The sequence below is a fragment of the Tasmannia lanceolata genome, unplaced genomic scaffold (assembly GCF_043159265.1).
Source record: "Tasmannia lanceolata isolate RefF3 unplaced genomic scaffold, GAP_Taslan_0.1 ptg000005l, whole genome shotgun sequence".
Classification (NCBI taxonomy): Eukaryota; Viridiplantae; Streptophyta; class Magnoliopsida; order Canellales; family Winteraceae; genus Tasmannia; species Tasmannia lanceolata.
In genome coordinates, this window is record NW_027518682.1 from 14,082,848 (window position 1) to 14,097,756 (window position 14,909).

Genomic DNA, 14,909 nt, shown 5'->3' on the forward strand with positions numbered 1-14,909 from the left:
ACTAATTTAAAGAGTTGTACTTTATCTAGCCCAGGTGTTATGGTTATCCAACAAAGTCACGAAGTTGATGTATATAAGATTTGGACGAGTGAATAGAATTTTCAGAGTGTTGCTTTCACGTTTTTCACAGTGCATTCACGTTCCCGATTTTTCGTGTATCTCACATATTCTCATAGCATATTTCTCGCTCTTGTTAAATCCAATAGTTTCTTTCTTCCTAAATAAATCAAAGAGGTATACAGATATAGCATTGATATTTCAGGACTTCAATTTATGACTTTGAGATGGTTGGAGAGGAACAGGTTTTGTAACAATAGACCGGGTCTTATCCTGAGACACAAGAGGACTGCTTGCAAAACGGTAATAGGTTTAGCAAAAAAAATAAGAGATCGATCCTTTTTTGACAGGTGACTAGGTGAGCAAGAAAACAAGGAATAGACCTAGAATCCTAACAAATCTAAAAATGCATTCTAAAAATAGAGATTTTATATGGCTTAAGCTCTTATAGTCCATTATTTTTCAAAAAATATTGTACGTTCTGTTGGGAATTTAACCCGGTAGAACTCAGCCCTAAAAGCTAGTCATTAGAGGGAGGGTGCCCATTCCCTTATAACCCATCCCCATCACTTTACCGATGTGGGACTATTTGCTTTCGCGTGGAACCCCAACACGTTCCACACCATAGGATCGATGATCCAAACCGTCCATTAGATGGGCTACAATGTAAATAGGTTGTGCCCAAAAAGAAAAAAAAAACATTTCCATAGGATGATCCTAGCCCTCCGACCTATGTAGGACTTCAATTTATGAAAACCTCAAAGATCGGAGGGTTGAGATATCATACTATAGAAATGATTTTTTGGGGACGACCTATTTACGTTGTTGCCATCAAGTGGAACGTTTGGACCATCCCTTTTTTGAAAAAACATACAAGACTACGAGTTTTGGTTTTGATCGAGAAAGTGTCTTCCATAAAACCAAGAAGAGAGGTCGAATCCGTAAACGTTAAAAAAGTGAAAAATCCTTACTATTCTAAAAGCCTAAACCTTCAAATTTCGTCAACCAACTTTTGCCGTAATGACCTGCCCCTGCTTTGCTATTTCTTCCCGGTATATCCAATTTCTTCGGGTCATTTTCGCCATTTCAACTCTTCTTCGATGCATGCAAAAAACCACCACTTGTAATCTCCTTTTCCAGGCCACGCGTTTTCAATTGCGTGTCTTGTGTGTTTTTCCTATCTTGGTTTCTCCGTCACTAGAACACGCGTCCCTGTTCAGAAAAAACACCCTCTTTTATCTGTGTGCAGTTCCTTTTCTCCTCTTTGGCGGATTCTTTGCTTGGAAATCCTAGCCCCCATATCTCTTCGACGAGAAGAACCCTAGGTATATCTTTTCTTTCCTTCTCCGTGTCTCATTTCCGATATTACCTTCTCCTCCACTGGTTTCAAAAAGAATTCCTTTGCTTCTTCTTCCAAGCATATGTTCAATATAGATCAAAGAATTTCAGGTACGGAATCAGAAATCTTTTGTGGGTTTCTTCTTTCTTTTTTTCAAATTTGTTCCCTCAAGTTCCAAAATGAAATCCTGTGATTTTCATAACCTGAGGATTATTTACTGGCAGTTCTGAAAAATAAAGTCTCCCATGCTCACCAACATGCTTTTATCAGGGAGAATTGTCAGGGCTTTGGAAAATATTCAGCAATACTCGGTTGGTTGGTAAGTTGCTTCATGCTTAATATCTATCGTATTCCTTCTTTTTTGGTCGAAGCCTGGAACAATTGAAATACACTTTCCCTGTCTTACTGGTTTTAAGCTCAAATATGCCTCCAATAACTTGAACACTTTCAATCATAATGAGTTATGCACATTTGGCATGGTTCCACAGGCCTTGCTTGGATTGAAATATTGCATTGTCAGTTGCCAACCATAATAATGGTTATCCAATGCTGCCTTAATGGAAGAAGTCCGGAGAATCTTCAATTTTTAGTACCTACATTTACAATAGCAATCAACAATTGATTTCTGCACAGGGTCAATATTTTTGGAAAAAGGTGAAACATCAAAACTAGAAATACATTTAATATGTGAATCTAGAGGGTGACTCTGAACATTTGCCTCCGATTATTACTATCTATTTTTACTATTATTGATGTTGTTGCTGTTATTATTTATGTTTCTCATCTTTTAGGTTAGTGATAAGTGCAAGTCTTATTAACTTTGGTCTAACTTGCAGCTTATGAGAAATGTGGCCTCCTGAAAATGATCTATTGGATCAACTGCCTTTAATTAGAGAAATGGTAAAGAGAGGTGAGACTCTAGCAAAATTCAAGGTTTCTTTAGATTTATTTCCTTAAAAATTTGATTGGAAATACAGCACGTATTCTTGTTACCTTTTTACGTGCCGTAACTCATTACTTGGTGTAAAATAATTGCTTTTTTTGGATATATTTAATTATTTATGATGCCCAACTCTCTCTCTCTCTCTCTCTCTCTCTCTCTCTCTCTCTCTCTCTCTCTCTCTCTCTCTCTCTCTCTCTCTCTCTCTCTCTCTCTCAGTAGTAGGTATAGTATTTAAACAAGTGAGCAATGGGCACTCACGAATATTTTCAAATTCACTCCCGCCTCTAAAAACCTAATTCAAGTTAGACCTTAAAACTAGCATAATTATTAGACATAGAGTTTGTTTCCCTGTAAGAACCATTTGCTTCAAGATGTGAGTAATCTGGTTAATAGCATCGAGTGGACTTATGAGCTGCCTAGACCAATGATTAATCCACTTAATTACATAAATAAAGGTGTTGAGAAGATGGGACCTAAAGGTGAACTTTTCCTATGTAGATTTAGTTGGTAAATCTGCTAGGGGGTTTCTTATTTTGTTAATTGGAACTTCTAAGAAGTGGTTTTTTATATTTGTCACACATTTCTCCATTCTTGTTCCTTGATACAGAGCTGGCAGCAAGGATAACTTTTTCCACTGTGATAAGCGTGATAAGCTAATTTAATCATATGCTTATCTAAATGTCAGCTTTGCCCTCTTGTTTTCTGTAGACTAACTACTGTTGGGGTTTCCAATTCATGCATCCGGATGTTGCTATGGAAAGCGATTGAAGGATTTCCACCGTTGTGTGGAAAGAGCAATGCACCATAACTACCCAGTCTGTTTCGAGTTAAAATACCTGCCTCTCACTTTAATCATAGGAGCTATGGCATGATATGTTTATACCTATTTCTATCAATATATGAGCTTCAATTATCCAATGGACGGCTTTGCTCTTTATTGGCAAGTAGCACATCGCATAATTTGATATCTATTAATCCAAAGGAAGGATACAATAACATGTTAATTTAGAAGCAGAACCTATAATGTCTTTCAGAAATTTACAAGAAGCACATTACATCATTTGAGATCATCAAAACCAAAGGATCCAATAAGGAGTTAATTTAATAGTTGAACATATAATGCCTTTTAGAAATTCAGCCGTCCATTTGACGTGGTTCTCCTAACACAAAATTCTATAATTCTCCCCGAGATGTACACCAGGAAGATGAAGAGGGTGCTAAGGCGCCTGCCACTAGAATGGCATTTCAGATTTCTTTGATTATAATTTTTTTCCTGTTACGGGAGGCCCTCCAGATTCTCTTGCACCAAACAATACCTGATTTTCAGTGATTCTGCTCTTAACCACGGCAGAGAACTGGTTAGTGTTGGCTTTCCTTGTCATGATCATGGATATTGCCATGGTGAGCCACTAGCATATTTCTATTTTCATCGTTTCTTTTTTATTTGCTTAACATTTCTGTTATCACATAAATACATGCTCGCTATTGGAAGCAACAAACATAGTGGTTGTTGGATGAGCAACTTGTATAATAGTGAATGAGGATTCATGGGATTTTTGTTGGGTCTTCATTTTTATGATCTAAGTGATAAACACCTATACCCACTAACTGGTTTTCTTCTGTCATTATCAAAACATTATGCTATTGCACTATAGGAATTTTTCTTCTTTTCTTTTTTATTTGCTTAACATTTCTGTTATCACATAAATACATGCTCGCTATTGGAAGCAACAAACATAGTGGTTGTTGGATGAGCAACTTGTATTATAGTGAATGAGGATTCATGGAATTTTTGTTGGGTCTTCATTTTTATGATCTAAGTGATAAACACCTATACCCACTAACTGGTTTTCTTTTGTCATTATCAAAACATTATGCTATTTCACTATAGGAATTGTGAGTCCTCGATGTATGGCTTTTGGTAACTACAACTTCGTCTTTGGAGACATGTTTTGTTGACATCCCTTCTTGCGTAGTGCCATTTTCTTACGAGATCAATTGCTCACCTTGAGATGGTGTTTAGGCTTACTTTTAGCTTACTAAGGTTTTGCTTGGCCCTTCTTCTATGGAACCTTATTTAAAATTGTGCGAAGCTTGGGTATATTTTGTTACTACTTGAGAAACCTGGGCTAGATCTGATAGAAATATTTTTAATGACAAAAAAAAAGTATATAACAAAAATGAATGTTCCCAGCTGACTCAAACGTACCTTTTCCCTTCCCTTTTATCAATTGACATTAGGAGCTTCTTCATGTCCTAAAAATATTATGCACTAAGAAATGTGAAGTTAAGGATTTAGCCTTTAGCTCAATGATCAAGGCTTTGTTCTTCAACCTGGAGGTCAGAGGTTCAATCCCAGCTTGCCTACCATAAAAAAAGAAATGTGAAGTTTTTGCACACAAGATATTGTAACAAAGAGTATTTCAAATAAATGAAAAACAAAGAAAAGGGAAAATGATCTGGAAATTGTGAAAAAACTTCTGAAATTGTCAGTGGACTATGTTCATATAGAGTGATCATTACTTTATGTGAATTTTTTTTACAGAATTGCCAAACATGTCCAAAGTAAATGCATCTTTCTTGTGTTTGGGAACTTGGGAGTATAGGAATTGTTCTCTTAGTTGTGGTGTGTGTGATTTAATGTGATCACACATAGCTTTCAATGTCATTTGGATACTTTGAGGTATTGGATACTCCATGTTCTCTACCTATATTCATGCCTTTTTTTTTTGAAGGGTATTCATGCATATTTTCAGCTAATTGTTGGTAACATTGGATTTTCCATTTCAATAACTACTTGAAATTAGCTGGTAAATCGTTCATTTTTTTACTTTTAAAACTATGTCAAATTGACAAGTGCTTGAAGCTCTAGCAAAAAAAGTTCATGTCATCTTTGACAGTGGAATCCAGCGTACGATTGTCTTCATAGCCTTAGCGCTTGATGTCCAAGCTTTTTTTGGCAAGCCTTTTGTTTTTAGATGTTTTGTTCTTCGTTTTTTATGATTAAAATCTTTCTGAAATTTATGAAAAGTGATTAAATTAAAATAAGTACAGTTTCAAGTATATAACGGATTTTTGATGCATCTATAGAGGCCCTAAACTTTTCATGTTCTCTGCCTATATTCATGCGTATTTTCAGTTAACTGTGGTTGCTAATATTGGCTTTTCCATCACTATAACTATGTCAAATTTGCATGTAGTTCTCTGACTTTTGCAATTCCTTTTGTATTTTTTGAGGTTTTGAAGATATTTTTCTTCTATGTAATTCTGAAATTTTGTATATATCATTGTCTGCTCTTTAAGTGATTCCAGATTCTAACTATAACTGTCTTTTGAATTCTTTATTTTTTTCTTCTTGATGTGCTTTATGAGAGCCTCTTATTTTTTCAAAGACCTCCATATAGTGGGTGGTTCCAAAACTTGAACAAGAGAGTAACATTTCCCGAGATTGGACCTTGGTAAGTGCACAAGCGAAGCAGGAGATGGTATTGATCTATAGAGGCATCATGCGATTGTTGTTCATGTGGACATCTTGAATGCTTCCTTTTTCATGACCATTACTAATGTTATACCTCAAATCCCCTAATGTGTCATCCTCCCCTCTATAATATCGTGGCACCTGTATTGAGGAATGTGCCATTTGTATATTGGAGTGAGTCCTCCCATGTATAATATCGTGGCACCTTTATTGAGGAATGTGCCATTTGTATAATAGAGGGGGATGGAAGATGCCCCTATTAGTAAGAGAGCTAGGTGCTCTTGTGGTTTACGAGAAGGAACAATTCAAATTAAAACTTAAGGAACAATGGAGAGAGGAGTGTGACCTTTTTTGTTCCTTCAGATAACTTCAATCTTCAGGATCAAGAAGACTCTCCAAATTCTGGATAGGAAAAAATGGTTTGGATGTTTGTTTGTCAGTCTATTGTATTTCTTACAACTTGAGCTCCTGCATGTTTGATTTAGGGTAACAATAGATTTAAAAAAAAATTAAATTAAATCCTCTGAAGTATTGTGATACAGGAAGCTTCTAGGTCTTACAATTTCTTTTTAGCATCCAGGTCTTGCAATTTTTCGGTCGTATAGATTGGTTCTCATCACCAAGCTTCTACAAGCTCCGAATCAAAAAATACAATTGTGTTATGTGGTTCTTCTTTTCCTGCTGATTGTATCTCTCCAGAAAAGTTGCAAGTTCAATCCAAGATATGGTAGATTTTTTGGCGTCAATCCTTTGTTTCTACTTGATCTTTCCATCATTGTCAACTGATTGCCATTTTGTGTCGTATATTGGTTGTTTCATTCTTCATTCTTCATTTTTATTAACGTATCTCACATTCTAAGCTACTATACAGATTAAGGGAAGAATTGCATTGCTTTCTGGTGGTCGTGGTCTAATGGGTAGGGAATATTGCCCTGTTCTAAATAAATTGCTATAATATTGCTAAAGGTTAGCATAATAATAATAATAAATAGTGTAGTAGAAAGAAATATATAAATCTTTCTTCCATACTACTATTATACTACTAATTCCATTCCCCTCATTTCATTTAAAAATTGGAATTTGAATTTCTTTCATTTATTTTATTGAATCATTAAAAGGAACTGATCAATCAAGTTTCATTCAAATTAGATCCAATGAATATTTCAATGATCTGATTCCATGTTCATATTTTGTATCTCCCTAAAGAGAAAATAGAGAGACTTCTTGTTCCTTTATTGTTTAAGCTTCCCCGGTTTGGTTGGTTTGGGGGATTAATTGATTGGCCGGTTTGGTTGGTTTGGGGGATTAATTGATTGGATACCCGAGATAGTTAATGCTTACTGCCGACAGGTTTGGGGTATGGTGCACCTTAACGAGCCATGTCTATCGGAGAAGCTTAAAGGAATTCACATAGCTTGTGGTGTCATATTTTGCATGCGTTGTTTATTAATATTCACTAAATATGAATTACGGCCTTTCAAGGTCACTAATATGGAATACGGCCTTTCAGGTTACAGAGATTTCCGACGACACAATGGAGTATAGGAATTAGGGGCATGTTGATCAGCCATGTCTTGTTCGGTTGATGTTGTGTATTTTCTGTTTCTGCTTTCTTATCTTGTAATATGTTCTATTGGGTTGTCCCACCTCGGGCTTCCCTTTCCATTCTAATATGATTCACCATTTCAAAAAAAAATGAATTAGGGGCCTATTTGGATACACACAAGATTTGGATTTGGATTTCTCACATTTGGCAGTCCTTTTCAGATTTGGCCAATCGATCTGCAAGATCGTTAGCACTTCTAGGAATATGGATAAAAGAAATAAACCCATCATCATACATCGTAGAAATTTCATCCAAAAACCTAGATAATCTCCAGGGACCTACGATCTTACCTTGAACCTACATTAGATGAATCACTTTCCACCTCTATTTTACCTTGCATCTCTTCCCTAAATATGCTTATGCCAAGATGGATAGACTAAGTCGGTGGAGTCTCGTTAAACCAATTGGCCCTGAAAACAAAAAAATGATGATGCCATTGATGCCATTTACCATCAACATTTAGTTTGAGAGTATTGGGTGGAGGAGGTTTACACAAAGCTGATTTTTTCTTCTTCCCAATGGTGCCTGACGAGTCATAGACTGTGCAATTGGACCATAGAACAAGATTGCATTGCACTTTGACATGGTTTTCTAGCCGAGTGTGTAGCTTTTTGGGCTGTTGTAGCCGCATCTTACGAATATCATATGAATGCAGCTATTTCTTGAATCTTTAGAAGCTAACTCGTCATCCCGTCTTTGTTCAATGCGTGGTTGGCCCATGACAGTGAGAAGGAACAGATGAACAGATGAACTGAAGCTTTATTTTGTAAAATAAACATGTTTTTAAAAAAAATTATCAATCTTCTGAAAAATTCTTGGACAATATTCATATAAACTATTTTATTCAGTCCTCTGTTGTAGTGAAAGTGCTTGTGATCAGTTCTGATGTCCCAAGATGTACCTACTATAACTATTGAAAGTGCTTGTGATCAGTTCTGATGTCCCAAGATGTACCTACTATATGATTGGAAACAAAAACTATTGATGATTATAGTTTTCTTTTGGAATCACAGGTGTGAATTAATAATTGTATGCTCTCTTTATTAGTGTTCTCTAATATGGATTATGAATTTTTAAGGTGACAGACATTGCTGGATGACATGATGGAATAAAAATAGTTGAAGATGTTAAAACATTTGGAGCAGATGCTGCCTAAATGGAAAGAAGCAGCAGTGCGCAATTGGAATTGAGAACTAGAAGATTGCATTGCACTTTAACAAGATTTTATGGCCTAATTTGGAGTTGTTGCAGCCACATCTTATGAATGTAGTTATCTCCATCAATGTTTAAATGCCTACCAGCTGGGGAAGATGGAAGCTTTACATTGTAAAATAAACTTGTTTTTTGCCGTTATATGTTGTAAAATACCGTAGTAGTTCCACGTGCAAGGCACGTGCACTTTTACTAGTGTCTTAAAAGGGTATAGGTTTAAATGATTACAATTAAGTTTCTAATACACTTTAAATGAGCCCCATTGTCTAAATCATCTCCCGTTTCCACCTTGGTCTTTCTTTTTGGTGAGTTACGTTATACAAGTGTCTACCTTTTCTCCCTTCAATAGTCCAAATCGTTATCATTAACCTACTCGTCTCTTTCTTCAAATCGTCTTCACCCACCTTCTCTTTCTAACCTTATTTTCCTTGTGCTGAAATTGAAATCGTGCAACACGCTCGACAAGTGTTCTCGTCCCTGACGTTCGATCCCCCTCTTTTTAAGCCCCCTTCTCTCTCTCTCTCTCTCTCTCTCTCTCTCTCTCTCTCTCATTAACTCACTCTCTACTCTCTACTCTCTCTTAGTAACAACCTCCTCCTCCTCCTCCTCCCATGGATCAAGATAACAATGGAACCGTATATTTCTCATCTAACGACCACCATCTTCCACACGTGACATCCAACGGCACCTCTCACTCACACATTTCATCTCCCACCACCCATAAACGGAAAACGGGGAGAAAAAAATCCAGTCAGACACGTCACCCAGTTTTCCGAGGTGTGAGACAGAGGAACAAAGGGAAATGGGTTTCTGAGGTCCGAGAGCCACTGAAAAAATCGCGCATATGGTTGGGCACTTTCCCCTGCCCGGAAATGGCTGCCCGAGCTCATGACGTGGCTGCCCTAGCACTCAGGGGTAACTCAGCCTCACTCAATTTCCCTGACTCGGTCTCCCTTCTACCACGCCCCAAATCTTCTTCTCCTTCTGATATACAGATAGCTGCCCTCGCTGCTGCTGAGTCAGTCAGCCCCATGAACTCGTTCCATTCTACTGAGTCAACCAGTGTCGAAATCCCGAGTCATTCGGGTGTGTTCTTAGACGAAGAGGCAATGTTCAATATGCCCGGTTTGGTTGCGGGTATGGCGGAGGGGTTGTTACTCACACCGCCACCTATGCAAAAAGGACTTGATTGGGATGACGTGGATTGCCACGTGGATTTTTCTCTGTGGTGTTGACTTATAATGAATGAAAGCTTTCTTTAGCTAGTTTGATTATGATGCTGTGAACATAAAAACCACGTTTAAAACAGATGGTTTAGGGAGGGTGATTTTATTTTATTTTGTTTTTATAACTCGACGTTGTTGGTGTTAATTTTTTTTTGGCATTGATAAATCGACTCCCCAAATTGATAAATCGACTCCCCCATGTGTCTATCTCTCTCCTCTAGGTTACTTTGTGTAGATCTCTTGCTCTGGTCTATAGTTGTCACCGAGGCCCGGATTTTAAGTCCAAAACTAATTATTGAACTCAACATTAATGTAATTTCGTGTCAAATAATCAGTTTCTGGACAAAATCAATTCTCAAAGTTCAAAACAAACAGGGCCTAAGTAGTATTTGTCGTTATGTTTAATATATGAAGCCTTCACTTAAACATGATCGACTTGATTAACTGTATAATGCGCTCATAAAGTATGGTTAATTTATAATGCGCTCATAAACCGGTTGAGAAGCACACAAACTATACTCTCTCTCTCTCTCTCTCTCTCAATACGAACCCTTGGGCCCAACAATTGAATGGTTCATATCTTAGAAAGAAAAGATTATTTTTCTCTTTGGATTGAAGGAAACACATTTATTTTACTTTCATGATTTAGAGGGGAATGATGATATAATTATGGTTAATTTAGAAGGGTGTCATAATAAATTGAAGGTCCCTATTGTTGAAGTATTAAAGATTGAAAAAGGCCTTCTCCAACAGCTAAAGCTTTTGGAGCAATTAGTTGTTTCACATGGTCAAAGCAATTGCATGGGTTCAAACCTCATTGACATTAAAAATTCACATGTAATAGCCCACCCAAAAGATGGGCCACATGTGCCACATGTAGGCTAACTATAAAAAAGAGAGACCACACGTGATGGGGAGTGTTGAAGTATGAAAGATGGATTTGATAATGCCTTCTTCAATAGCTTAAGCTCTTGGCTGTTTCACATAAATAAAAAATTGAATAGAGTTGTTCAAGTTATTATAAAATATTCTCTCGTTTGAAGAAGGCCCGTTCAAACTTGGGAATTGGTTGTCATGGTCAAAGCACCAGTGACGATCAAGGAATTCTAAACAATGCAAAGAAAGAGCATATAGATGAAGATCTATATCTGAAACCCAATCAAACCAACTCACCTTTTATAGCCATTCTCCTTATTTAAAGCTACACCACACCCTATTTTACATGATACCATCAATTTGCTAGGGTCCATCCCAAGAGACTTTTCCCGGCTGGTCTGTCACACATCAGACCAGCCACCTCGCGAATGGAGACAAAAGCTGCTGCCTTCATTCACGACGTGGCTGGTCTGATGTGCGACATACCAGCCGCGAAATGCCTTTTGCAATGGACGCTAGCAAATCCCTTATAATGATGGTAATCTTTAGATTGGAATCAAGCACATAGTGACATAGACACATACACGATCTGGGGATGACAATAGAAGATCTGCACCCTCCATCCTATGCTCTTCCCGATGCAACAATCTACACGTGTAGTTGGAAAACGAAATCTCTAATCTGATTGAATAGATAAGAGCATGTATGTTGGATAGAAAGGCTTCTCCAATATATTCTACTTTAAGAAAGTCTCTTGTAAAAAGCTACGGGTTTTCCATATTTAGGATCTCTTCTTACTTGGCCAGACCATGGATCAACTTATCTAGATGTTGGTTGGTTGAAAAATATAATTAAAAATAAATAATGACTCGCTTTTTTAAAGTGCCTTTACTTTTAAAATAAACAAAAGAGACAATGGATAAAAAAAGCATAGTCCTCACACACCTAAGCAGCCATTACCATGGAGGGATTGCTACATTATTGCATTGCATTGCATTCCTCAACTGGCACCTCCTCACTTAGGCCCTGTTTGGAATGCTGGAATTTTTTTTTTTTTTTTTTTGTTTTTTTGGAGAAGTTAGGAAAGCAAAAATATTTCTAATTTTTTTTTCTCTTGGAATGGTAATGAATCACGTTTGGTTGCCGGAATTTTTTTGGTTGTTGGGATTTTTATGGAACAAAAAACTTCATGGGAGATTGGTGAGAAAAAAAACTCCCTGGAAGTATCCCGGTAAAATAAAAATCCCATGTTTGGTTGACCGGACTATGGTGAGAACTTTGTTTGGTTGCTTGAACTATTGGGAAGAAAAAAATTCTTATGCAAGCTTATTTTTGGTTCCTAGGGTTATTTTGGTTCCTGGGAGTATTTTTTTTGGCTTCCTGGGGTTTCGTGCGGGGTTATTTTAGTTCCTGGGATTATTTTGGGCCCACCAACCAAACGTGGGTTTCCTGCGGAAATTCCACAAAAGTTCCAAGAATCAAAAAAATTCCAGCAACCAAACGGAGCATGAGGTCAGCTATAAAGAAAATGAAGAGAGCAAAGAGAAAAATACGGGCTAAGGAAGTACAAACATATCCTATCACAGGGGAAGAAAGTCAAAAAGTGCTAACTCCCTTCTCGCCACTCCTTCCTTGGCCAATCTATCTGCATCCGAATTTACCGATCTATTCAAATGATGGAAAGATACTCCTCATTCCCCTCCTCAGTCCATAATCTCGTCAAACCACCTTGCAAATTTCAAAAGAGACGAACAACTACCTTTTAACCATCTAACTAGATTGAGGGAGTCTCCGACCCTCCATCCACTATCACCCTCACCAAGCCGGATTTCTCAATCAGCTTAATACCCTGGAGAACTGCTCTGATTTTCATTTCATTAGAGTCTGCAATCCCTAAAGGTCCCGAGAAGGCCCAAAGCGTATCACCCTCCCCGTCTCTAAGAAGGCCGTCTGCCCCAGCAAGATCAATGATTCCCAAGCTCGATCCATCAAAAAATAGCTTGAGGAAACCCGGAGGGAGAGGATATATACCAACTTTGGATCACTTTCTTTATCTGAGCGCCACCTAAACATACTCCTTCCAACCATGCTAGAAGTCATATACAGAAAGAAATCTAAATGAGGGGAGGACCTTGGCCCAAGATATCGTCAAAGAAATCGAGCCTATTAATTTTTTATTTAGAACAAATCTCGTATTCTTTAATTTCTATTTTCGTCATTTTATTTGTAGCTTACTTTTCAAGTGGTTGGAGGGTTATGACAATTTTAGTAGACTATGTCTATAGGTTCTCAAACTAGTTTAGTTTTGTGAGTTCCAAAGCAACTTATGATATTTAAGTCCTAATTAAGCTAGTTAGTAGAGGAGCTTGAACAAATTTTCTCTTGGAGTCTTTCATTTAAAGGGAAAGAAACCATCTGTAGAAGGGGGGTTTTGGATTTTGATAAACTTATTTAATTGATAATCTAAAAACTGGGTTGAGCATTGCTCCCATTTTCTTCTCTTAGTTGTGTTCTAATTTCTTCCTTTTCTCTCTTAAGCACTTGATCAAAGTAAGTCTCGTCCCCTTCCATAGTGATTAAAGTATTCTATACCCTACGATGGTGATCGAATGGCCCTGCTTGGATTATAGGAATTTTTCGGAAAAGAATTTTTTTCCAAAATTCCTTGCTTTTCCATTGTTTGATTATACTTGAAAAATATAACGTAGACCACCGTAGTTCAATTAATCTAGGGGGACCTTCAATTTATAATGACAACCCTCTAAATAAGCCAAACCCATATGATTTCCCCCTAAGGTCCTCCTTCAATACCCCTAAAATTGAGAGAACACGACACAATTTGATTGCTTTCTCACTTGCTTTGTGAGAAGGTGACAGTCATAGAGTCAAAGATCTTAAGGTGTTAATTTTACATCGCTGAATATTTCTTTAAAATTCCTATCAGATTTATGCAGAATCCAATCAAAAATTAGTTTGGATAACATCCAAAAACCTAAGACTTGGCCACGTTTTATACACCATGAGATAACCAATTTGGTAGTCGATCAATCAGAAGTTATTAAGCTACAATTTTTGTAAATAGAAAGTTTTCAAACTGAATCTAGAGAGGTTGTTTTAGAATATGGATTGTTCCTAGACATTAATCCTTGCTAAAATCAAGGGTATATATGTTCGTTTAAGATTATAACAACAGATTGTGAGTACCAAACTGATTCTTGGACTCAAAATTGCGTTTAGATTTGAGTCCAATAATCGGTTTAGCACTCACAATCGGTTGTCATAATTTTAAACGAAAAGGGCCCAACTTTTAAGAAGATTAGAATCACTAACCAAAAGAGTTGTTGATTTTTAAATCAATCCAAACCACTCAAACCAGTCTTAATCTTTCAAAATCTATTCCCATGCATAATTTTTAGTCCCTCATTACGCAAAACTTCATAAAAATGGATGCCATGACAAGATCAAAGAGAGACAACAAGAACTTTACAAGCGAGGCAGTGGATGACTCAAGGTGCACTTCCAAACAATTTGATTTGTAGCTCTTCTTGTGTTTTTCAAAAGATTTCAGTCCATCTGCCTGTTAGTATAATTGTATTAATGAAATGATTAGTCGGTTTTTCTACACCATGATATACATCAGTCTTGTATCCATTTCTTATACTAGTAATTCTCATTATTTATGGCTTGCATCCATAGACACCTCATTTTGTTTCGGCCTAACTTAAAACTTGTGAGGTCGCTTCATTTTGTTATGTCTAACTTACCATTAGTCAGAGGTTGACTTGTCTAACTTAACATTTGTCGGAGGTGGAGGTGGACTGTGCCAATGACGATTAGTGTGTTTCTTTGAATGAATCAAAACATCACTTGAATATAGTCAAATGGCCCAGAGTAAAATTATTTCAAAAATAAACCCCAAAAATATGAGCCCACAGATTACTTAGTTATCTCATGTTTAAAATATAATTTTCATATCATTCCAAAATACTTATACTTTTTAAATGGTACAAACTACCCTTAGAGACTGTTCAGTTGTATTCCTCAGGTCGGAAACTCTGAGGAAATGACATGTCTTCCTCAGGTCGGAAACTCTGGGGAAATGAAGTATAGAAAGAAAAGAAAAAGAAAAGAAAAGAAAACCAAAAAAGAAAATAAAATAGAAAAAGACAAAA

At 36.9% G+C, this 14,909-nt stretch overlaps 1 protein-coding gene and 1 long non-coding RNA gene across 6 annotated transcripts; both read left to right on the forward strand.

Moving 5' to 3' along the window:
- The first annotated feature begins 1,240 nt into the window (after positions 1-1,240).
- Positions 1,241-8,891, forward strand: LOC143877598 (uncharacterized). Of its 5 annotated transcripts, none has more exons than XR_013250680.1 (7): positions 1,241-1,506; positions 1,621-1,715; positions 1,885-2,050; positions 2,233-2,306; positions 6,360-6,544; positions 6,689-6,734; positions 7,328-8,461. It is a non-coding gene; the product is annotated as an uncharacterized LOC143877598 (long non-coding RNA). The 5 variants fall into 5 exon arrangements; XR_013250679.1 differs by having other exon boundaries at positions 1,242-1,506; positions 6,398-6,544; XR_013250681.1 differs by lacking the exon at positions 6,360-6,544 and having other exon boundaries at positions 1,247-1,506.
- A 305-nt stretch (positions 8,892-9,196) lies between these two features.
- LOC143876681 (ethylene-responsive transcription factor ERF024-like) lies at positions 9,197-9,952 on the forward strand. The gene has a single exon (XM_077378368.1). It carries the CDS (start codon positions 9,247-9,249, stop codon positions 9,868-9,870), a length of 624 nt encoding a protein of 207 aa, XP_077234483.1. The 5' UTR covers positions 9,197-9,246; the 3' UTR covers positions 9,871-9,952.
- The last annotated feature ends 4,957 nt before the right edge of the window (positions 9,953-14,909 follow it).